We start from the raw sequence: 22,345 nt of genomic DNA on the forward strand, positions 1-22,345 counted from the left end.
ACCTGGTCAGTGTAGCGATTCGAGAGCATGGGAGGGTCCCAAGACATCCGTTGCTCATGTGGTGGTTATTAACCTGGTTTTAAGGGCGTATCTGTATTGCTCGAGGTCGCGATAATCTCGGTGGAAGGTGGAAAGCCTGCGATTGCATACATGTACTTGGCCTCTCGGCACCACCCTGAAGTTGATGTTCCAGCAAGTTTCGTTCAGCTCGGTCCTCCGAGCTGCGGAAGGACATCGTTTGCTCGATGGATACTTCGCGATGCTGTTGTTGTTTGAATTCAACAATGTTATAACCGCGCTCCACCGGAGAAGCGCGCGCCCTGGGCCTGTGCATCCATCGCGTGTGCCGCGTTGCAAGCCAGGCACGCCCCGCCGCCCCAGCATCCGACTTATCTGCAACCGTATACCCCTTCTGCACTCCTCATAACCCCTTGGGTAGTCTCTGACGATTGTTCTTGACGGCGGCCGCACGCGCATGGCCTTGCTCGACTCGCTCCATGACACCTACGCCCGTGCTCGCCAATGGATCGAAGAAGAGGTCAACTTCTTCCGACTGCACCTCCTCTTCTTCACATTGACCCCTCTGGTCGCCGCTGCGATTTTCTATGCTGTGAACGGGGAGTTCCACATACGTGAGTGTTCCCCGTCTGGCGAGGTAGTGGATGGGTGGATGGGTTTGAATCGGAAGATTGACCATGACATGGTGTATGCATGGTTTGCTGTGGCGGTTGATTATTGCCGAGGGTCTGGACGTTGTTGCGTCCTTTGGAGGGCAACTCACCATGGTCCAGAAGGAAGAGACAAACCACAAATGATCGACGTCCGGCACAGCTGTGGTCGGAATGTCCCTCCGCACCGTGTCGCCGTGCCACATGTGGCGCTCAGTGCGCCCTTTCCGCTTCCAACCCGCCGCGCAGAGTCGCACTCTTTGTGTTTCCCTGAGGAGTACTACGGCGAGTACTGACATGAGTTTCAGCATTCATAGATGCCCTGTTCCTATGCTACTCCGCCCTGACCGTGACGGGTCTGTCCACGGTCAACCTCAGCACGTTGACCGTTTTCCAGCAGGTAATCTTGCTTGTGCTGATGGCTGTCGGCAATGTGGTCAGTGCTTCTCTTCCGGAATGCGGACTCGTCCACCTGATGCATGGTTTATGAACCCTACAGACGATCGTGGCATGGGTTATGGTTCTCATCCGCATGCGCTACTTCCGACAACACATTATCGCTACACACAGGAAGAAAACCCTGCTGCAATCCATTCGCGACCGCGTCGGTAGCGTCATCACTGGCCGAGCGTCCTCTACGCTGCAGAAGCACGTCGAGGACGGCACGGAGAAGCACAAGACCCACGGTAGCCACGGCATTCAGGCCTCCGACGGCATTGGCGCCGCTCTGGCAGGAGGCGCAACGACCGGCCTCGGTCTGGGTATCGCGCTCGGTGCTGGCGACGTCCAACGGCGTGACGAGGACGACCAGACGAATGGATTCCGGAAGAGCTCGACTTCGCACGTCGAAGTATCAGTTGACTCCCCGGGACGTCTCTCCCCTTCGGAAGACTTCACGGTGCATCCTGACGAGGATCAGAACGGGGAGCAAGGGGTCATCGCGGACGCGCATTCCTTTACTTCGTCGCCACGCTCAGGCGCAATGCCATTGCCGCAGTCACCCGTTTCGCCACCACCGCAGCACCTCCAGTTTGCTTTCGAGGGCGCTCGGAGCAACGGCATGGTGAGGAGACGACCGGGTGAGTGCAATAATCGGGTTTATGTCATGTTTGTCTAGCCGTCACTAACCGCAGGTTGGCCGTGCAGGCGTACCCGTACCACGCCGGCGCACGCTGATTGCACCGAAGATGGAGTACACCGAGTCCAACCGCTATATCCTTGGCCAACGCGACAAGGACCAGGGCTTAGGCGGCTTCCCTGGTCCAGTCCAGCTCGGCCGGCGACTGGCACGCAGGTACTTTCCAGATGCGTACAGAAGACTTCAGATGCTGGGGCGTGCAGATGATCCTGCGCGCAAACAAAGCCTCAAATGGATTGGTGAAAGTCTGAAGGACCTCGTCATCGGTAGGAACTCGGAGTTTAACACTGACGAGTTGAGCGATGAGCAATTGGAAGAGTTGGGCGGTATCGAGTATGTGCTTTGCATCCCTTGCTATGAGCTGATGCTGATGCATGGATAGGTATCGGGCACTGCGCATGCTCAGTTATATCGTCATCCTGGTACGTTTCGTCGAACCTACTGTCTTATGTACGTTTCTCCTGACCTTGTTGCAGTACTTCATCGGCACTCAGTTGATCTCGTTCATCATGATCGCACCCTGGCTTTCAACTACCCACACATATGACGATGTGTTCAACAGTCAGCCTCGCTTGGTCAACAAGTCATGGTACGTCTACGCTGCATACAGTCGGTGTGATCCGAGGTGCTGACGACGTGAATTAGGTTCACTATATTGTACGTCTGACATGCCAACGAGCCAACGTTCCTAAGTGACAAGTATTTCAGTCAAGTTGTTGGCGCATATACAGGTGGAGGCATGAGCCTGGTAGACGCGTGAGTCACTGCCATTACCCATTCTTCGACGTGCTGGCTAACATGCGCGCAGAGGGATGGTGCCATTCCAGCAGGCGTACCTCATGATCTGTAAGGCCCAAGGCTCGATTCCGAGCATGAGAACAGTGCTGATGTGCTGAATCATCAACCGGATAGTCGCACTCATCTTTGCCATATTGGCTGGGAACCACGGATTAGTGAGTGCTCCAGAACCGTCGGCCTGTCCCGTGTAGTACTAATCGTAGAGCAGCCCATCTTGTAAGTTCCACACCCACAACTTCGCAAACGCGAACTAACCGCGCTCTCAACGCGAAGTCTGCGGCTCATCATGTGCGTAATGATTGATCACATATACGAGTTGTGCGGCTGATCCGTATCTAGCTGGATTCAAACAAAGTTTGTCAAGGACGAAGGCCAAACAGACCAAGTGCTTCACTTCCTCATGGATCATCCGCGTCGGTACGTTTACGAACGATGCTTCTCCATTGTTCCTCGCGAATTGACCGGCTATCCAGCTGCTTCCTGTACCTCTTCCCGTCGCATGTCACCTGGTATTTGACCGCGACACTGATTGTCTTTACGTGAGTTTGAATCAGCACGACATAGTGTTGGCCATCCTATTAATGGTCTCCCTGGCCAGCATCATCGAATGGACATGCTTTATCGTCCTTGACATTGGCCTGGAGGTCACGGATTCGTTGCCTGGCGGAACCCGTGCGGTAGCGGGTTTGTTCCAGTCATTCGCTGTACGTGCGTCTGGCTTCGCGATTGTGGCTTTGTCGTCTCTGGCACCTTCATTCCAGTATGTATTTATTCATGGACATGACAGCAGACGTACTCATTATGCGTGAAACCAGGTTCCTTTGTGTCATCATGATGTACATCGCTGTCTACCCGGTACGTCCCAAGACTCTTCCAGTAGTGTGATTACCCCCTCAACTCCCGCAAGGTTGCACTTAGTATCCGCTCAACCAACGTGTAAGCATTCACATTCTTCCAGTTGCTCATGCATTCTGCTGACGGGCACAACAACAGCTACGAGGAGAAGAGTTTGGGCGTCTTCGAGGCGCCGCCTGAGGACGAAGACGAGGAGCCAGATCTCAACGAGAAGGTCCCCCGCCGCGAGCGAATTGGCAAGTACTTCGGCTGGCACCTGCGCCGCCAGGTCGCGTTCGACATTTGGTGGCTCGTATGGGCGATCTTCCTCATCTGCATCATTGAGCGCACCAAGATCATGGACGACGACAACGCACCATGGTTCAACCTCTTCCGCATAGGTCGGTCCGCGTTTCATTTCTCTCATCAAGGTACTAACCAGCCGCCTTGGGCTGACAATGCAGTGTTCGAGCTCGTATCAGCCTTCGGTGGTATCGGGCTGACGCTAGGTATACCCACGGAGAACTTCGCGTTCTCGGGCGCATTCGGACCTCTATCGAAGCTCGTCGTCATCGTAATCATGGTCCGCGGGCGGCATCGTGGTCTGCCCGTGGCAATAGATCGAGCAAGTAAGTCCTCTCTCTAGTCGACTTCTCGGATTGCGCTGACGCCGATCCTCTCTCAAGTTCTGCTTCCCGAGGACCTGGTCCCTGCGAAGGCCCAGAGTCAGAGCCAGCCAGCTGCGTCGGGTCAACCAGCAGTCCTGGAAGCGCAGACTACGTTGACTGAGGGTAAACTCTCCGAGAAGAACATTGGTAACTAGAGGTTCGGATTGGATATATATTACTAGAAGTTACCCCGGAATATTGCTATGTATCTTGCTATCTAGAGTCCACTTCCTATTAGTACCATTTAATAATATACCAGTCATCATGCATTTATGTCCCATTCCTATTTTCACAGCAAAGTTGTGTTACTGCATCGGGGCCCTGACGTTTTATCTGCATGCGCATCAGGCGTGGTACGTACTGACGGCAATGATATAGATTGTGCGGGTCGCCGATGCTAGAATGACCATCACAACAGGGATGTAGGTATCAGTGTCCATCTAAAAGCTAGAAGGTCCCGCAGCTCCACCTGTATATCCCATATAGCAAGCGCTTATGTGTTAACCACACTACGCACCGGGAACATTGCATCCCGTGGATGAATCATGACTGAGTCAACATGCAATAAGAACACAAGGGGTGACACGAGAGACGTCCGAACAACCATGAGCAATCGAGCAGAATCAAGAGTCCTCCGCAGGCAAGTACTTGTCCAACTTCTTGCGCAGCGGATGATCTACCTTGATTCCAACAGTCCTCAAAGCGATCGCCAACTCCCCTGCCAGCCTTCGTTTCTCTTCCTCATCGCCCCCCTTCGACTCTAAGAGCTCCTTCACCGCTCGCGCCAACCGACCTCGCGGCATCGGCGGCTTGTCGCCATTCGCGGGCGGTGGTCTCTTCTTCTTCTTTCCCCCTTTCCCTTTTATCTTCGGCACAGCGAGCAAAGGATCCATCACCTCCATCCTGAATCTTCGATACGCCACGGCGGTAAGCGGCACAACGCGGTCTGGTGGACTCGCCGCCTCCGCATACGACTCGATCTGTGCGACGCGCGCAGGCGGATCGCCCTCGCGGTACCCCCACTTCTTCAGCTCCTCCGTCCTGCGCTCGCGCAAGCGCTTCTGCACCTTCTCCCGCGTGTCATCCTCGCGGATCGTGCGCGCGACAGCGTCGAGAACGTCCGCGAGGCGGAGCCAGCCACGGTCCTCGTCCACCGCGCGCTTGACATAGTGTCGGTTGACGTAGTTCAGGAGGCGGCTGACGGACTGCGCGCCCGCGGAGTAGCGATTGAAGCAGGGTACGAGGTAATGGATGAGTGTAGAGTCGTCGGTCGGCGCCCCAAGGAAGATCTCGCGCGCGACGTCGGCATAGTAGCGGTCAAGCTGATCGTAGAGGTCTGTTCCGCTGGCCTTCGCCTTCTCGCTCTGCGCGGAGAAGCGGGCGGGGAACCCGGAGAGGCCTGGAGCTGGAGACGCCTCGGAGTGAGCTGTGAAGTAGTTGTAGACAGCGGTGTGGACGCCCATGTGGTAACTGACATCGATGGCGGGGGCCTTGGAGGGGTTGTTCGTCGGGGAGCGTACGATGTGGTCGAGCGCGGGCTGCAGGTATCCCCAGAGCGAGTGGAGGGAGGCTGACGGGTTTGCGCTGCCGGTGGAGGGGTTCGGAAGTGGTGGAGGCACCGCGAGAGATGCGTCGGGCTTCGCGACGCCGTTTGCGGTCGGCGGCGACGCCTTGTCGGTGCTCTTCGCTGGCATGAGGCAGCGGAGGCGAGGTGGGAGAGCGGAAGACGAGGCGGGAGAGCCGGAGGTAAAAGTAACGACCAGCGCGCGTTCATCAAACTTCACACTGTACATCGAGCGGCAAATACCCCGTCTTTCCTCCATCTTTCCCTGCTTCCACCACTATCTCTGACAATGGACTCAGACTCGGACAACGACTCGGACTATGTACCGCCAAAGGATGACGGTAAACCGCATGCACCCTTTCCTGTCGGCGTGCGCTAGAGCTTTGTGCAACAGAGGGCTCGGAGGCTCAAGGACGTGCTGCCAAACGCGCCAGGACGGACGCACTCCCGGAGGCATCCACGTCGTCAAAGACAACGAATGGCAAGAAGTGCGTTTCTATTCGAGACTTATACACGGACATCGGCCTTCTGACTTGCCCAGATCAGGAGCGGCGACGAGATATACGCTCAGTTCAAGGCTTCCTTGACCGCGTCGTCTAAGCCCGCCGAGGCACCTGCACCGCCGGAGATGGTGAAGGTTGTCAAGCGTTATCGATTCGCAGGAGAGGAAGTAACGTGCGTGACGCTCTCTTTAATGAAGGTGTGTTCCATTCACCCATGAACATTCCCCGTCGCTTCGTCAGCGAGGTCAAAGAAGTACCCGCCAATTCCGACGACGCAAAGAAATGGCCGCGATGGACACCGTCCACCAATGCCAGCACGTCAACGTCGCCTGCCCCCGCCTCAATCTCGGAGGCCAGTGACGTAACACCGGTCGTCGAGACGTCCGCGCCTATCCCGGTGAAACCTCTAGCGAAACGTCCCGGGCCTCGTAAAACCAAGAGCAAGCTGGCGGACATTCCTTCAAAGAAGGAACCCGTCAAGAAGCTGACGACGCTCGATAAGTCTGCCATGGACTGGCGTGCCCATGTCGAGGGCGAGTCGTCCCAGCCCGTGAAGGAGGAGCTCGAAGCCAACAGACGTGGTGGCGGGTACCTCGAGAAGGTCGAGTTCCTCCAGCGAGTCGAAGCTCGCAAGGAGGAAGTACTGGATGCGAGCAAAGGGAAGCGCAGGAGATGACACCCGTTTCAGGACATCGTGTTCGTGTTCATGGATCATGGAATCGGTTCTAGGATGTGTATGTATGTACGAGAATAGGAAGCTATCTTGCAATGAGCTGTTCCAAGAGTAAAGGAAAACACTAGAGATACAACCGTGACGAAATAGAATGCATGGAATCGTGAGGGAGACACAAAAAGCACACCACGAGCAGATATAATCACCACCGCATATGATCACACAACTCCCAACACCACGGTCGCCCTCAAACTGACCTCTCTTGCGGCAGGTATCATCACAACTGCAGGCTGACCTTCTGCGTCAACCTCCAAATATTCCTCCGTCCTCAACGAGCTAGACTTCCACCCCCAACTCTGGCTCACGGAGAAGACATCTGGAGCACTTGTGAATCGCGTCAAGCTCGCCCCTGTCGCACTCGCGCACGCTATGGTGAAGTACGCGCTAACTTGCGGGCGTGGATCACGATACGGTTGCAGCGGCGTCACCGGGGGAGCAGTAGCGGGCAAGGAGACAGATGGTGACACCGTGATGGACCCGATACTCCCGGATGGGGAATGCAGCGTTGCCGACGTTAATGTCGATGGACGAGAAGAGAAAGCGGACGTCCCGGGAAGGGATGACGAGATGGGTGTACCTGGGGTCGAGCCAACCCGTGCGAGAGGCGATATTGGCGTAGCCGATACCGACGGCGATACACTCCCAGCAGCAGATGGTGGGCGTGGGCTCGAAACCGATGCAGACGCGCCGCGACCGATCATGCTCCTGTCCCGTGGCGGTGGAGGGAGGATCCCCGAGACAGGTGCTGAGGATGGAGGGATGGGATCGACCGTGGACTGACGGTGCAGATAGATGCCAAGCTGTATGCCCTTCTTCCGCACGACCTGGACGTACACGTTGTACAAGCTCCCGGCATACCATATGGTGTGCGAGTGGAGACGGCTCTTCTCCTTCAGAGCATCTACGTCCCAGAACTCCACCGCAAAACGGAGGGGCGGGTGGGCCGTCCATTTCGTCTCAGGATCCACTGGAGAGGAAGGTGACAGCAAGTCGGGAGGCGAGGTTGATTTGAATGCAGACGCGGGCTTACGGGACTGTTCGAGCCCGAAGAAGTTGGCTTCGGTTGCCCGAGTTGTCCCACTCTTCACCGAACCGGGCTCAAAGAGCTGGTCCATGGACGCGCCCTCTAGACCGGTGCTATCTCCAAGACGAAGGGACGAATCGCCCGGGACAGGATAGAAGGCCTTGAGACGTTCTTCGGGATGCAGAGCGAGCTTCTCAATATCACCGGCAGGCACACCGAGCCCAAGTTCCTTCGTAGCATTTGCCGGGGATAGAGAAGGCGATGCCGAGCCAGGAGGTCTGTAAGTGATTCGGTGATACAGCGAGGACTGGCTCCACAGGGCTGCCTGCAGCACCGCGAGGGGAACGACGGGCTTCCCGGTCGAGGAAGAGACGTCGCGTGAGATGGCCATCAAATCGTCCAAGTGCTACGACGTCATCTCATGTTAGTGCCTCAGATACGACCATATGTAGAGGAGGATTCGTACCATGTTCGCGTAATATATGCCCTCACTGAACAACTTCTCAAACTCCGCCTCTTCAGTCTCCTCCGAATCCCCCGAGGGGTGGCCCGTTCTGGCCGCCCTCCTCATCTCGACTACACGTCGAGCCACCTCATACCGTTCCTTCTCTCCTCTCACGAAGAAACCATCTGAAGAGAGAATTCCGCGGATCCATCGGGCGGAGAGTCCGCCCCTACGCCATATGATCGGTGCCACGACATGTTTCCCGCTCCCAAACCTACTCTTCTCGCCGAACCTCGAGCCGGCCATGTCTGGAGGCGCAGAGCCAGGACGTTCGCTAGCGACCTGCACATGGTGAGAGGGCGACCATATGACGTCTTTGCTCTTGACATCCCCGTCCAGTGGAGGAACGATACCCTGCTCTTCATACCGGAGCATGTCGACGCCCCATCGGCTAAGCCAGCATGCTGCGGCTTCGCCAACCTTGTCAGAGACAGCACCGTAGTAGTAGCAGGGTCCCTCAAGATCGACCTTGCTGCGGGAACCGGTACCGTTCTCCGCTTGCCCATGCGTGTCTGAATCATGTTCAGAATCCGAGTCCGAGTCCGGCGGTGCGTCACCACTGTGCGAGTGCTTAAGAGCTTCTCGTTTCAATGTGCCTGAGGTGCCTGATGGACTGTCTCGATCGTGCTCACGCTTTGGCACGAGCTCTGCGGGAGGCTCGATCGAGTCGTAGGAAGCAGAGACGTCATCTTCCTTGACGAGCTCCGCGACCTTTTCTAGCCCAACCGCGGCCTCGGACTCGTGGTCAACCCCTGCATTTCCAGTCCCCACGTCGATTACTGGCCCAATTCCACGGCCAATGGCGAAGTTGAGATAGCGAATTGCTGTGTGTGGTCCAACGGTGTGTACGATAGCGGAGAGAGCCTGAGATGCGACAGAGGGTATAGAGAGGAATACAGCAGTAGCAAGCAGCGACAACAGAAAGCGAGGAGTAGCAGGGTGGTGTCCGGATGGCAGGGCCGGTGTCGAAGATATGTCCAGAGTTGACGGGAAAACGGTTGATGATTGCGACAAGGGAGGATCATAGCCGGTGGATGCAAAAACAGGCGTCAGTGGATGGGCTGATGTGGGTATCAAGGAAGGGGATATCCAGAGGGGTGGACCACCACCATACAGTCGTGCGATACATATTCTGTTATGGGTCAGCTGATTGATTCTCGATGACACACTGGGGAACACGCACTCAAAAGCTGTGAATGTGAAGTCAGTCAGCAAAGTGCATGGAATGCAGGGACAAGAAACCAAACGGAAGCGCGGCAGGGCGAATGGTGACCTTTGGAATGCGGCAGGAAGACAGACATTCCCCATCCATCTCCTACTGACATGAGAAATGTACTCACCAGCTCGTGTTATATTAGGATCATCAAGAACAACGTCGATATAGTCCGGTCCCACTCGATGACTGGAGAACTTGGAGGTCGATTCACTGAAGCCTGAAGTGAAGAGCGACTGAAAGAAACCCTGCACACGAGTTGTAGCATTGCGACCACCACATATCTAGAGTAGCACGGTGGTACATACAGCTTGAATGAGAATAACCCTGTGCAATTTGTAAACTGCATGCCAGGATCCGGATATTCGGAGCGCGACATCCGCCGTCTTGCGCTGAAGGAATGACGTATAGAGGTGGGATTGCAGATCACCAGGCGACGGACGCGAAGGACTTGTCGGCGGAGGAGTCATCACATCAGTACGCAGAGATGAGGAGTATGGATGGGAGAAGGAAGAGCTCGAGATGTGGGGAGGGCGTGGCGAGTGGGTATAGGATTGAGACCGCTCCAGAGAGAATCCTGCCATTCCTGACATGGCTGCCTTGGCGAGACCGTGGCGGAATCACAGAGATCCGAGGTTAGGGAGCGTCCGGTCGAAGTGCGGCAGAGACGTGGATGCGAAAGCAAGCTTCGACGCCGTTGCCGACATCGAGGACGAGGTCAGTGCCCGGCGGCATGCACGCACTCGTCCAACCTTGACCTTGCCGGGCTGCCATATACAGCAACCGAGCCTGTGGTACGCGAACAGGACTTACAGGCGCTCCTTGCACTCATCCGCGACCGCATCCCGCTCAATATCCACGACATAGACGCACCACTCGCGGGTACTCGAAACGATCATGGCATATCCTCAACCTCATCCTAGATTCTCGGTTCTGTCAACATCTTCACTGTCTTCAGCAGAACATCTCTCACCTGGATCTTCGTCCCGTTTCTCTCTGCCATCTGCCCCTTCCATCAACACCGCGTCGACACCGAAGCCTGGAACGCGTCCGAATATCTATGATAGACCACTCAACAAGACAAGGAATGCTGAGGTCTCCTCTGCCGCGTTCGCCTTCCTGTTCTCGGAGATCGTGCAGTACACGCAGAAGCGTGTCAGTGGTATCAATGATTTGGAGCGGAGGTACGTGCAACAAGTCATACCGAGATACAAAGTGAGCTGGAACACGTCCATGTTGGCTATATACAGATTGAACACTCTCGGATATCGGATTGGCACACGAGTTCTAGAACTCATGGCATGGAGGAACGAGTCCGCCTCGAAAGCACCCAAGCGAGAGACACGCTTCCTCCCCGCTCTCATGTCCATACACACGCATGTGTGGCGTGCTGTCTTTGGGAAGCCTGCGGACGCGATCGAGAAGAGCGTCGAGAACGCGGACGAATGTACGTCGATTACTTTGCCTACCCCTTCCGCTTGAACCTCAAACCCGTCACGTAGACATGATCATCGACAATGACCCACCCATCACGCGGAATATATCTGTTCCCCGAGATATGAGCTCGCTAAGCTGTTCGTCTTTCACCGCTGGGATCGTGGAGGCCGTCCTAGACGGCCTCGGCTTCGTGCGTCATAGTTCCCTCCCACTCCAGTGCATGCTGGGCTAATCTACGACGCTCCAGTCTGCTCGCGTGACTGCGCACAACACACCTACTGAACAGTTTCCGAATCGGACCACCATACTCATCAAGCTCGAGAAATCCGTTCTCGAGCGTGAGGAGGCGCTGAAGACGTAGTATGATTCCGCGTTGGACATCCGGACGAATACCACCTTGTGCCGTGTGTTCTATGGAGCACTGGTCTGGGCACGCATGATGCTCCAAGAGTTGGCTGGTCTCTGTCTCAGAGGCCTTCTATCAACACAGTGTGACTCGCCGGTCGGTCTCGGCAACCTCCTGTAACCCCAATGGCGGTGTAGCTAATACGCCTAGTGCACTCTGTATTTGTATTGAGATGTTGTGGGCTGACAAGGATTGCCTTCCCAATGTCTTGTTCTAGATTGGGCGAGTACCACACGAGATTCTGTGCGAGCTGAGTGGACGTACGACAATGGCTCTCGCCCGAGCGGTTTGACTCTGGTCATAGTTGGTCAGGGCACTCAGGACCATCGCATTTACCCATTATTCACTATGGTGGCCTGCCCAACTATCGACCTAAGCTGTAAGGCAGGACGTGGTCCCGCAGCGTATAACCTCGTATAACCCCAGAAGAAAAGGCAGGTCTAGACTCTCACTGACAGGCGCTCCGGAAGCTTGATCCGTTAGGCGTCTATACTGCCGTATCGCGCCAACACTTAGATACTGTACTTGTATTCCTTCCACCTTCCCGAAATTCCACCTTCCTATCTCTACGGCAGACAGCAGGTGGCGATAAGTTGCAGATCTAGATACAATCCACCTACGCTTTCATATACGCAAATTTCAGGCGAGTAACCATTTTTCCAGCTTGGTTGGAGCGACTTGGACAGACACGCATACCATACCCCGCACCCAGCTGCCGGTAAACTTCTTGGGCTCATCCAGACTATCAGCCACGAGTTCGTCACGAACTGTGGCCGTGTGCATGTACCCGGGCGCCCAAACTTTTGAGGGCGGCCTAGGCCGCATAACCTAACGACGCTGTCCGCGATCGTGGGACTTCACTGCGTTGAACTTAATGCGGCTGTTCGGTACTACCTCCGAGCGGTTGCTTCCCTTCTCGCCTAGACACCACATTTTGTGCCCTCAGGTGTCAGCATGTCTTCGAGATGGCACTCATATCCGCGATCGACGATGTGCATATCTCTGTGCATATGCGCCATTAAGCTGATACCGGCGGTGCCTCATATTAGCCGCATAAGCCGGCTCATACGCGATGTTATGGATGACTCGTGACGATATGGGATTCCGGACGGGTGCCTTTTCCGTCCTCGCACTGCTCGAGAGCAGCCCATGGGTGCCGCAATTTACCGCTTTTCCGGCGTTGCCTGTTTGGGCGCTGACATGGACATCCCGTTCCAGACCATACCAATACATATATCTTTTGTGTATCGCGGGGTGCAGTCTGACTATACCACCCCTTCCCCTCTCTGCTACCACCTACGTTGTCTGCGGAGCCCGTCCCGCTGCCTGTGACTTGCTGCCAGAAGAAACGAGCCGATAAAGATGGTCAGGATACACACATTGCACATCGAACCCCCTGTCGTCAACGCGTCATGCGCATGGGCATCCGAGTACGAACAGCTTCGTGAGCTGTACGACTCTCCACATACTGGTGCGGTCGTCACTCGGACGGCCACGTTTAATGGGTACAGCGAGGATGCAACGAACACAGTACGCAGCCTGGTGTCTTACCCGCTGGGTTGGCAAGTACTGACGGCCTGTATCTTATCGATAGGTCGCATTCGCGAAATCGTCCGTCTCCTCAGTGAACTCCTACGGATACTCCCCACACTCACTCTCAAAGTACCTCGAGTGGGTCTACACCCTGCTCACCACCCCGATGCTTGACGGCAGTCCGCCGACGAAGCCCGTCATCGTCAGCATCACAGCCTCTACACCCACCGTGCTCGCCGAGATGGTCGAGAATATTCAGACGCTGCGGAAGAAATTGCGCGCATCGTACTCTGCGTCAACGTACGGCGACTTCGCGCCGCCTACCCCCAGCCAGGCAAGACGCACTTCTCCGGGCGCGTCATCGGCCTCGCCAACTCACACGCATACCGCTCCCGCTATCGTACCTACCATCGACCCCGCGACACTTGTCGGCATCGAGCTCAACACGTCCTGTCCAAACATCAAGGACGCGCCGCCGCCGTCGTACACATTCCCCTTCCTCCTGCCGTACCTCGATGTCCTCTCCTCGGCGTTCTATTCCGACCCGAGCCTCACTATCGGTCTCAAGCTCCCACCATACCTTTATTCAACACGCTTCGCTGAGGTCGTCCGGTTCGTTCACACGTACACACGCGAGATTCGGCCCGCCGCCTTCGTGAAAGGTTCCCAGCAGCAGCCTCTCGACTCAGATGGACAGGCCATGCGCTCGCTCAATCCATTTGCCTACCTCGCTTGCACGAACACTCTCGGCAACTGTCTGTTCTTCGGCGAGCAGGTGTTCCACGACAGGCTCGAGTCGTCTACATACATCGGGGGCTCCGCAAGCACGGACATGGACACCGATGAGCCCGCGCCGCCGCGCACGCCGTCTCCGTCGTCATCGACCAGCAGCACCCCTCCTCCCGCGCCGCCTTCGCCAACGATAACCCCGTCACCCTTTGCCCTTCCACCCGCATTGGGCGGGCTCGGCGGCGACTCGATGCACCCCATCGCGCTCGGGAACGTCTACTCCTTTGCCCGACTCCTCGCCGCGCACCCCGACCACGCTATACGGCGTATCCGCATCATCGGCATCGGGGGCGTCACGTCCCCTGCCGCCGCCGCGCGTATGCGGGCTGCGGGCGCGTCGGTAGTGGGCTGTGCGACCCTCCTGGGGCGAGAAGGGGTCCGGGCGTTCGAGATCCTGGCTGGGCAGCCATGACGCTATGCTGAAGTTCTCGTGTCCGCTGCGGCGTATTTGTAGTAACTTACGTGACGTTTCGAAAAATGCGGGGGTGCCGTAGCCCTGGCACTGCATTCGATCGTACTCGGCTTCCATGTACGGCATGCGCGCATCTCGACTCTGCTCGACTTCTTGCTTCTGCGCAGGCCCAGTTCTTGTTATCTCACCTAGTACCTAGTACATACCTTACCACTGCACATCCATGCACGCACGTTCTTGTTCTCGATTGTTGAATTTTTGGGTACCACTTTGGATCATCGCAATCCGAAAAATTTTGTATCAGTACTCATGTGCATCAGTGTGCATCTTATTGTCCTATGTACTACACCAAAATATTGGAGGCGCCGTCTCTTAATAGATACAGCATACAGTAAGCTTGGGCCACAACAACGAGACAGGAAGAATGAGATGAGATGAGAGATCCAGTTATAGCTACAGCAGGAAAGGCAAGGAGACGAGATTAAGCATAGGCAAAGGGGCGGTCACGCGTTCGAGACCACGCCGAGGGAATCGAGCAGGGTCATCATGTGGGAGAAGGAACATTGAGAGAGGAGAGAGGAGATAGAGCAGACAGAAAGGAAAACACCGGAGATATCGTACTGTCCGTGAGCACCAAATGAGCTATTCGCAGCGATACTCCGACCCAAGGACCCGGGGAAGAACCAACCATACACAAACCACCAATTCCGACGGGGCCGAGGCGTGCGCGATGCCCCAGACCAGCCGCAGTAGCCGCCAAGTCGTTTCGCCCGCGCCGCCCTCCACCCAGGCCCGATGAAGGCCTGTCAGGTGCCAGTGTCGCGCGTGCATCGAGAGAACCAGTCTCCCGTGAACCTGTCAGTAAGGTGCCATGTAGCCACCCAAGTGAACAGGCTCGGCCTGCACGGAGCCCTCGAGCCCGCTGGCCTGGCCCGAAGGCCACATCGGGTACATGCCTTCCTGAGTCGCCCCATACGGGGCATGCATGCCGAAGCCGCCGGCGTAACCAGAAGAGTAAGCCAGGGGGTCGATGCCGAACGGAAGATGGGAGTGGTCCTGCTGCTGCGGCATAGACTGGGGTGGGAGCTGGAAGTCGCCCTGGTATGGTGCGAGGTTAGCGTCCGGGATCTGGGCGCCAGCGTCGAGCGCGTACGACGGTTCGTGGAACGAGGGGTCGACGGAGAAGAGCGCCTGGTCCTGGAAGTGGAAGTTGTGCGCAGGAGTCGCAACCTCGAACTGGGGAACTCGGGGCGGCGAGTACAAGTTCGACATGCCGAGCACGCCCTGCTGCTGCGAATGCAAGGCGCCGAAGCCGACAGCGGGGGGAAGCGGGAAGCTGGCAGGCTGAGAGTAGGCGGTGTTGTCGACCACCTCGGGGGTGGGAAGATGGGTAGGTTGGATGGTACGACCCTGGTGCATCCGTCGTCATCAGAACTGGACAGGGAACAACACTAACGATGAACTACTCACGTTGCATGAGTCCTCCACGCCCGGACCGAGCTGGAGTGGAGTGAGAGGGTCCAACGACTGCTCCTGGATAGCGACAGTGTTGGACGTCGGAGCCGACGGGGGAGTAGATGGGGGAAGAAGGGGGCTACGGAACGGCGTCTCGCTGCACGTCGAGGCAGCGGACGGAGAAGAGAGCGGGGGAGTCGAGGGAGGGACCCACGAACTTGAGTCGAAGACGGCGGTGGTGTAGACATCGCCAGCCTCGTGCGCAGCGTGATGACTCTTCTCCTGCTGGGTCTTCCTGTCAAACTCGTCGACCGTTTCCTTGAGTTTGTTGCTGTCGCCCTTCTGGAGGAGATCGGCGATCAGCCTGCAGCGCTGCCGGTCGGTTTCGCCGTTGCGCTTGACCTTGCGCCTCTTGGGAGGGACTAGTCGGGCCTTGGGACTGTAGCGATAGTCGGGGTAGAGGCGGGCGTGCTCCTCCTTCTCCTGGGCGGCCTTGTCCATGTAGTACTTCTTCTCCTCGGGGCTGACGTTTTTCCACCAGTCGCCGATGATCCGCGAGATGATGCGGTGGTCGGTCTCAACGTTGGACTGGCGGAAGTGCTCGCACTTCTCACTCCGGAAGAGGATGAAGGCATTGCGGGGGCGGGGGACGTGGGACGGATCCTTGTTCCGGCGCGAAGGAGACTTCTTCTTGGGCCGCGGCGAACCGGGCGAGGAGGTGCTCGGAGAGGAGGCACGGGATGAAGATGCAGGAGATGTGGCCGAAGTCGAGGGGGAATCTGGGGACGATGGGTACTGGAGAGTGAGCCAGGAGGGCGAGGGCATGGACCCATCAGAGGTGTGCCACTCGGCGGCAGTAGGACGCGGAACGGAAGGCCCGAGCAGGTCGCGGGGGTCGGGCAGTGGCAGTGGCGCGTCTGACCAGGGTCCATAGGATGTGGAGACTTGTCCTGCATGAACACGAGATGTGATGAGTGCTGAGTGCGAGATGAAGCCAGATGGGACCTACCAGAGTGGACATCCGTGAAGGGCGAAGATGCGTACTGCATGTTGAATGGCGGAAAGGCGGGGGACAGAGGGGATGCGGGTGCGCGGACTCGGGGGAGGGGGATGGGGAGAAAGGACGTTCATCTTGGTCCGTTTTATGTGCAGGGCGAGGACGCGGTATGCGACAAAGGCGCGTCAATGCCTTTCTCGGGCGCCAATGCATCCTCTACCCGGTGCGTTCAGTACACCTCGCTATAATCACCACGCTGCCCACCACGCGCCGTGTCACGATTGCATCGGGCCTTCTTCCCGATTCGTGCATGAATAGCACCGTCGCCCCAGCGTGCGATTGTTCGCCCAATGCAGGACAGCCCCTCGTCCCCCTCCCTCCTACTTGCACCGCCCTGCGAGCACTCGGATGCGTGTCGGGCATGCACAACAGACTTACAGCAGACCTCCGTGTGGGACACGGGCAACTGATCTTGCGATAAAACCAAAGTGGGCCAGGGGGCGCCCTCGTTCTTGGACACCCTTACCGTACTCTCGGTTCATTTCTCGCGAGATCGGGGCCAAGCGTCCGGACTTCCCCGCGCCTCTCCTCCAGCAGCTCAGGCTGCGAGCCCAAAACTTTGACACAACCCTCGGTACTCCAGGTCCGTTGCTCTTAGGCTGGCCATTCCGACGCTAGAATTTGGCTACATACATCGTCACCTGCACGCGCAATGGTCGCGGCGGGGAGCCGCATCCCCTGCAATTCTGCCGAGTGGCACAGATGAGCAAAGGGACAGCCAAGGCAAGTAATCAAGTTGCCGGACTCCATCACGGTGAAAATTACCATTAATGGCTACAAGCGTCCTCGTCCTTCCTTTCCTACTGCGCGGGTGGCTCACCATCAACTCACGTCCCGTCTTCGCTTGGGCCCCTCGTTTCCGGGCCACAGTACTCGTGTCATCCGACCGGTCACTGGGCATCTGGTTTGAGCCTTGCCTTCAGATGCCAGCGACCGGATACCTCACCAATTTCTTGTCTGACGGAAGGTTCTCAGCACTGTAGCACGTCTTCGGTCGCGCTCGGATACTTTACTGGCTTCCGCAATGACTAGTACCGCAAATCCTAGATCGCACGCATCTCGCGCGTCGGGCCCTGTTCCTGGATGTTGTCCAGACCGTCACCCTTGTCAATCCCCTCGACTCCTTCACATTTCATTCTGCCCAGTGTTCCACGCATCTAGCCGCATCCGATAAGATGTCCAAAGCTTCTTTCCGGAGCGATTATTCCGGCACGACGCGGGCGTGTGCCACCCACCCTCACCCATCGCACCCTTCCCGAGTCCTCGTCAGTTTAAGGCAGGTCATGCGTCACCCGGATCTGGCAGACGCTGTCAGATCTAACGAGCAATCTCGCTCGTTACCGCGTGCAACGGCCTCCACCCCTCCAGGTAGGTCACAACCCTTTCACCATATCGTCCTCGTTGTGATGCCGCAGGGCAGAAACGCTCAATGCTGGTCGGTCGTACGGTCGGGGGCGTCGACGGTACCGGTCCAACGGGCGCGGAACAGCAAGTCCCTGCGCATGGCCAGCTCGCATACTCGGCCATGCCTTGACACTGATACTCATACGTGTGTTTTCCCTTTGCCAATATCCCTTTGGCTCCGCTGTGCCCGAGTTATGCAGTCTAGTGTGTCTCTCCCCGTCCAGGCTATTCCCATGTGGGCAGGTAACACTGTCGAATCATCTCTTATTGATGCGGTAGTGCCTGGCAGTTCGCCTCCGCCTCTTTGCTAGAGAGTTGTGCGAGCATGATGATGTTCGTCAGCCCGGGACTCGATTCCATCATAGCAGCTGCTAATACACCACAGAAAGTCTATGGTGCTCATCGAATTTCTTCTGAAGTGCATCTTCACATCCCGGGATCCAGACATTACGTCCCCGATGGCGTGCGACGTTTCGGGGTGTGCCACTCATTAGCATGGCATGCCGATCGTAGCTGGCCTCTGGGTTTCCAAAGTGAAGCATGCCTGTGTACCGTGACTTAGACATCATGTGTGTGGCATTGCCCATCTAACAGGCCCGGGCGCAGCCCGCGTCGGGCCAATCGAATTGTGCGCAGTATGTCCGGCGCCGTACACGTATCCAACCGATGAACAGCCAGCAATTACTGAGCCAACAACCTCGCACGCATAAGGTTGGCTATCGCGCCGAAGAGTTTACCTATTCGTATACCGTGCAGGCACTCGGTAATCGGTGGTTGAAGCCTTTTGCTAGTTGACTCCCGATTCAGTCGGAGGAAGCGTCGGTGGCTATGCGCGCTCCCGTCACGAAGGCAATTCCCGCCTCCTAGGCCAAGTTTGAGTTCGCGTTCTATGTATCGTCGGGGCGTGAGGTGTATGACCTATAGATTGTCGAACATACTGGACTGGCGTTTCTTGGGGCACAAAATATTCTTATTGGTTCTCACTACGTCTCTGCGCCGCTGTGAGTGTCCGTTGACTGTCGTTAGCGTACCAGCCTGCTGGCAGGTCGCAGTGAAAGGAGCCGCCTTTTCATTAAGAACATCATCGCCGCCATGGTAGCTACGTGATACGAGCCATTTTTGCCCCACTGTGTGCTGTCGACAAGCCAACCCGCTAGTGAAGCGCCGGTAAGCCCGAAGCGGTAGCTAAGCGCGCAACGTGACCGCGCGCGCCCGCGGACAAGCGGAGGTACGTGGAGGCGAGGATAACATACTTCTCCTACCCGAACACTCTTGCATGACTTCTCATCCCAACAACTCCAAGCACAAACCCCGCCGGCGAGCAGCCAAGCAGACCGACCCGCTCGCTGCCGACTCGGACTCCATGCCACCTCGCGCCATTGCCACCTCGCTCGATAGCATCGAGGTCGTGCCACGCACTCCCGTCACAGCGCGCCGCGGATACTCCCATGATCCACGCACGCCGGATGGCGTGAACGAAGTCGAGCTGAGCTTGCTTGGGGAAGAAGAGCGCCATGCTGCCGCGAGTGATCTCACCCTGGATGAGGAGCAGGCGTATTTGGCTCAGGCGGACGGGAAGAGGCCCATGTCGGCGCGCGACAAGCAGGCTATAGTCCTGCTCATCATTCTTTGTGCGTTTTTCTCCAACTTCGTGTCGCGCTGACATACGATTTCTGACGTGCACACGTATGCAGACCTTATACAAGGATTCCCAGTGAGTTCTCATTCTTCCGAGCGGTTAGGTCCCACAAGACGGACACGGGTGACGACGATCATCGACCTTTCATACTGTGCTCCTGGAAGACTGTCACTCTGACAGCATATGCTATTGGGATGGTCATACAGCCTCACACTCTGCTACCTGGGATGCGCGTCTCACGAGGTGACGCCTGCCCTGTGTGGTGAAGGTCTGTCGCACCTGAATGCGCGCAATCATCCAGCATGGTCACTTCCGTTCTCTCCCACACAACTTCACGCTATATTCCATCGCAGAGAACCTATGCTCGCAGTTGCTGACCTCCCTCTAGTTAGGTCTTGCTCTGGGATCCATTCCATTCATTCTCCGGGAACATCTGTCGTATTCCGAACTCGCCGTGTTCTCGCTCTCTGGCTATCCATACTCTCTGAAGCTTTTCTGGTCACCCATCGTGGACTCCGTTTTCTTCCCCTCTATCGGTCGTCGCAAATCCTGGATCATACCCATGCAACTGATCATCGGAACGACTATGCTCCTCATATCCTTACGGGCTGAGCAGTTAATGAATAATGTGCGTATTCCGGCCACCTGTTATCGTCGGGGGCTTGCTGAGATTCGCCCTTTCTGCGTGCAGCCTGGAGAGCATTTGTACATGCTCAGCTTCGCGTTCACATCTCTCGTCTTCTTCTCAGCCACGCAGGGTGAGTGCCGTTGCGTGTACTCTCTTCATGTCTTCACACTCATCATATGCATAGACATCGCGGTAGACGGTGAGATTAGAGATATAATGTGGTCGCCGAGCTACGCTAACGTGCCATCTACAGGATGGGCCCTTACGCTCCTTTCGGAAGAGAACTTAGCATACGCGTCGACCTGCCAGACGATCGGTTTGAACACAGGGTACTTGATGTCCTATACAGTGTTCCTTGCGCTCAACAGTGAAGACTTCGCGTGAGTCCCCTTCACGCTGCAGCATTCGTCGCAGCTCATGGCTTTGCAGGAATAAATGGGGGATTCCCAGACTCTCGCTGAGCTCGTATCTCTTTTTCTGTGCGCTTATGTCGTTCGCGGTAACTCTCTGGTTGTTCTTCATCAAGGAGGTAAGCTTGCGTTGTACTTAACAGGAATTTCCGTTCTCTGATGCATGCCCATTTGTGCAGGACAAAGAGTCAACGACTGAAGACATCAGCATCAAGGCTGTCTACGTCACGATGTGGGAGATCTGCAAGCTGAGACGTACGTTGCTACTTTGTCGTGCTATGAGCATAGTCTTATGAATAACCGTCAGACGTGCAAATTCTACTTGGCGTCCACTTATTGGCAAAAATTGGCTGGCAAGCGAGCGACGCTGCCACGCAGCTCAAAATGGTTGAAAAAGGCTTGGGCAGAGAGGACCTCGCCATCACGGTTCTCATCGACTTCCCCTTCGAAATCATTGGCGGATGGCTGGCGGGCAAGTGGGCCCGAGGAGACAGGCCACTGCGCGCATGGATCTATGCCTTCTGGCCGCGACTGATTCTTACACTCGTCGCAACCTTGGTCGTCTACTATTTTCCTGCGCCCCCAATTTCGACCGGGTTCTTCGTTGGTCTTGTTATCCTCACGATATTCCAGTCCTTCGCCAGGTGCGTCTCTACCCCTTTTGTACGTCATATTTCGGTGACATCCTCTGTCCCAGTACCATCCAGTTTGGTGGGATGTCGGCATTCCACACTCGCATTTCCGACCCTGTTGTGGGCGGTACATACATGACCGTATGTGATGTTTCGGTCAACGGTCGAATCGAAGACGCTAACAGTACTGTTTAGCTACTGAACACCTTCACCAACCTCGGCGGAACGTGGCCGCGATACTTCGTTTTGAAGGGTCTGTGTACTTGATTATTGTCAGCATGTCCCCTATTCTGATGCGTATGGCAAAACAGGCGTGGACTACTTCAGCGTGGCAACCTGTGAGATCAGGGACCCCGACCTTTCCGTTTCAGTCAAAGGTACAGTGGAGAACCCGATCGCCTCCTCATGAAAGTTGCTCATGACATCTTCCAGCTCAAGAGTGTGTTTCCGAGCATGGCAAGGCTGCTTGTGCGAAGCTGGGTGGGGAATGTGTGACAGAGCAGGACGGCTACTACATAGTCTCTGCGTTGTGCATAGGGTTCGGGTTCCTCACCATTGTGCTCTTCCTGATCCCGACAGCCAGGAAGCTGCAAGGTATGCTGTCAATGTTGCTTCGGTCGCAAACAATGCTAAACCAAGTCTGCAGCTGTCCCCATCAGCAAGTGGAGGATATACTCCTAGTACGAGCGTCTGGGGGAAAACTCGCTCGTGTGTGTTGGACTCTTGTAAAATTAGACATATTGTACCGCGCGGTATTCTAGTAGAGCATGGACGTTCACCGACGATACCATCGTGGTCTGCCGATGGCACGCGGCCGAAATACACAACGTGTGCGATGCGTGTTGGGGGAGGGCGCCAGCGAGACCGGCCCTGAGGTTGGGTCACGCTGATTGTG

The 22,345-nt window shown here is 56.4% G+C and overlaps 8 protein-coding genes across 8 annotated transcripts; 5 read left to right on the forward strand and 3 right to left on the reverse strand.

The window, feature by feature from the left end:
• The first annotated feature begins 250 nt into the window (after positions 1-250).
• Positions 251-4,495, forward strand: L226DRAFT_1095 (TrkH-domain-containing protein). Its single transcript, XM_067672113.1, has 20 exons — positions 251-632; positions 977-1,104; positions 1,168-1,747; positions 1,815-2,139; positions 2,189-2,228; positions 2,283-2,395; positions 2,452-2,463; positions 2,515-2,562; positions 2,615-2,652; positions 2,719-2,759; positions 2,813-2,820; positions 2,878-2,892; positions 2,944-3,021; positions 3,078-3,143; positions 3,203-3,364; positions 3,420-3,459; positions 3,512-3,540; positions 3,598-3,839; positions 3,903-4,067; positions 4,125-4,495. The coding sequence occupies exons 1-20, from the start codon at positions 476-478 to the stop codon at positions 4,259-4,261; spliced, it is 2,424 nt and encodes an 807-aa protein (XP_067542127.1). The 5' UTR covers positions 251-475; the 3' UTR covers positions 4,262-4,495.
• On the reverse strand, positions 4,293-5,842 carry L226DRAFT_527832 (uncharacterized protein). Its single transcript, XM_067679198.1, has one exon. The coding sequence runs from the start codon at positions 5,798-5,800 to the stop codon at positions 4,730-4,732; it is 1,071 nt and encodes a 356-aa protein (XP_067542128.1). The 5' UTR covers positions 5,801-5,842; the 3' UTR covers positions 4,293-4,729.
• A 56-nt stretch (positions 5,843-5,898) lies between these two features.
• L226DRAFT_555746 (uncharacterized protein) lies at positions 5,899-6,959 on the forward strand. Its single transcript, XM_067683075.1, has 4 exons — positions 5,899-6,011; positions 6,065-6,158; positions 6,217-6,345; positions 6,414-6,959. Exons 1-4 carry the CDS (start codon positions 5,960-5,962, stop codon positions 6,847-6,849), a joined length of 711 nt encoding a protein of 236 aa, XP_067542129.1. The 5' UTR covers positions 5,899-5,959; the 3' UTR covers positions 6,850-6,959.
• Positions 6,960-7,064: 105 nt separating this feature from the next.
• On the reverse strand, positions 7,065-10,118 carry L226DRAFT_450178 (uncharacterized protein; the record flags this gene model as incomplete). The annotated part of the gene is made up of 4 exons (XM_067674934.1): positions 7,065-8,336; positions 8,397-9,567; positions 9,772-9,896; positions 9,957-10,118. The coding sequence occupies 4 exons, from the start codon at positions 10,116-10,118 to the stop codon at positions 7,065-7,067; spliced, it is 2,730 nt and encodes a 909-aa protein (XP_067542130.1).
• Positions 10,119-10,481: 363 nt separating this feature from the next.
• L226DRAFT_496487 (TRAPP complex subunit trs31) lies at positions 10,482-11,675 on the forward strand. Its single transcript, XM_067677563.1, has 4 exons — positions 10,482-10,832; positions 10,899-11,095; positions 11,151-11,275; positions 11,333-11,675. Exons 1-4 carry the CDS (start codon positions 10,546-10,548, stop codon positions 11,444-11,446), a joined length of 723 nt encoding a protein of 240 aa, XP_067542131.1. The 5' UTR covers positions 10,482-10,545; the 3' UTR covers positions 11,447-11,675.
• Positions 11,676-12,853: 1,178 nt separating this feature from the next.
• Positions 12,854-14,225, forward strand: L226DRAFT_564245 (uncharacterized protein; the record flags this gene model as incomplete). Its single annotated transcript, XM_067683625.1, has 2 exons — positions 12,854-13,021; positions 13,086-14,225. 2 exons carry the CDS (start codon positions 12,854-12,856, stop codon positions 14,223-14,225), a joined length of 1,308 nt encoding a protein of 435 aa, XP_067542132.1.
• An 858-nt stretch (positions 14,226-15,083) lies between these two features.
• Positions 15,084-16,729, reverse strand: L226DRAFT_606852 (uncharacterized protein; the record flags this gene model as incomplete). The annotated part of the gene is made up of 3 exons (XM_067685714.1): positions 15,084-15,635; positions 15,696-16,630; positions 16,690-16,729. 3 exons carry the CDS (start codon positions 16,727-16,729, stop codon positions 15,084-15,086), a joined length of 1,527 nt encoding a protein of 508 aa, XP_067542133.1.
• Positions 16,730-19,398: 2,669 nt separating this feature from the next.
• L226DRAFT_527836 (MFS general substrate transporter) lies at positions 19,399-22,285 on the forward strand. Its single transcript, XM_067679199.1, has 14 exons — positions 19,399-19,772; positions 19,836-19,855; positions 20,169-20,408; positions 20,472-20,538; positions 20,593-20,607; positions 20,662-20,788; positions 20,838-20,937; positions 20,998-21,073; positions 21,126-21,462; positions 21,516-21,591; positions 21,646-21,703; positions 21,762-21,827; positions 21,883-22,044; positions 22,097-22,285. The coding sequence occupies exons 1-14, from the start codon at positions 19,418-19,420 to the stop codon at positions 22,129-22,131; spliced, it is 1,734 nt and encodes a 577-aa protein (XP_067542134.1). The 5' UTR covers positions 19,399-19,417; the 3' UTR covers positions 22,132-22,285.
• Positions 22,286-22,345: the final 60 nt, after the last annotated feature.

This window comes from Lentinus tigrinus (genome assembly GCF_003813185.1).
Source record: "Lentinus tigrinus ALCF2SS1-7 unplaced genomic scaffold L226scaffold_1, whole genome shotgun sequence".
Lineage (NCBI taxonomy): Eukaryota > Fungi > Basidiomycota > Agaricomycetes > Polyporales > Polyporaceae > Lentinus > Lentinus tigrinus.

Coding starts and splice junctions, on each gene's coding strand:
- L226DRAFT_1095 (XM_067672113.1), top strand. CDS start 476: ATGGCCTTGCTCGACTCGCTCCATGACACCTACGCCCGTGCTCGCCAA. Junction 3,460..3,511: donor TGTACATCGCTGTCTACCCG/GTACGTCCCAAG, acceptor AACTCCCGCAAG/GTTGCACTTAGTATCCGCTC. Junction 3,541..3,597: donor AGTATCCGCTCAACCAACGT/GTAAGCATTCAC, acceptor GCACAACAACAG/CTACGAGGAGAAGAGTTTGG.
- L226DRAFT_527836 (XM_067679199.1), top strand. CDS start 19,418: ATGACTTCTCATCCCAACAACTCCAAGCACAAACCCCGCCGGCGAGCA. Junction 21,592..21,645: donor TGGGCGGTACATACATGACC/GTATGTGATGTT, acceptor AGTACTGTTTAG/CTACTGAACACCTTCACCAA. Junction 21,704..21,761: donor GCGATACTTCGTTTTGAAGG/GTCTGTGTACTT, acceptor ATGGCAAAACAG/GCGTGGACTACTTCAGCGTG.
- L226DRAFT_555746 (XM_067683075.1), top strand. CDS start 5,960: ATGGACTCAGACTCGGACAACGACTCGGACTATGTACCGCCAAAGGAT. Junction 6,012..6,064: donor TGTACCGCCAAAGGATGACG/GTAAACCGCATG, acceptor TTTGTGCAACAG/AGGGCTCGGAGGCTCAAGGA. Junction 6,159..6,216: donor AAGACAACGAATGGCAAGAA/GTGCGTTTCTAT, acceptor TGCCCAGATCAG/GAGCGGCGACGAGATATACG.
- L226DRAFT_527832 (XM_067679198.1), bottom strand. CDS start 5,800: ATGCCAGCGAAGAGCACCGACAAGGCGTCGCCGCCGACCGCAAACGGC.
- L226DRAFT_496487 (XM_067677563.1), top strand. CDS start 10,546: ATGGCATATCCTCAACCTCATCCTAGATTCTCGGTTCTGTCAACATCT. Junction 10,833..10,898: donor ATCAATGATTTGGAGCGGAG/GTACGTGCAACA, acceptor GGCTATATACAG/ATTGAACACTCTCGGATATC. Junction 11,276..11,332: donor TCCTAGACGGCCTCGGCTTC/GTGCGTCATAGT, acceptor ACGACGCTCCAG/TCTGCTCGCGTGACTGCGCA.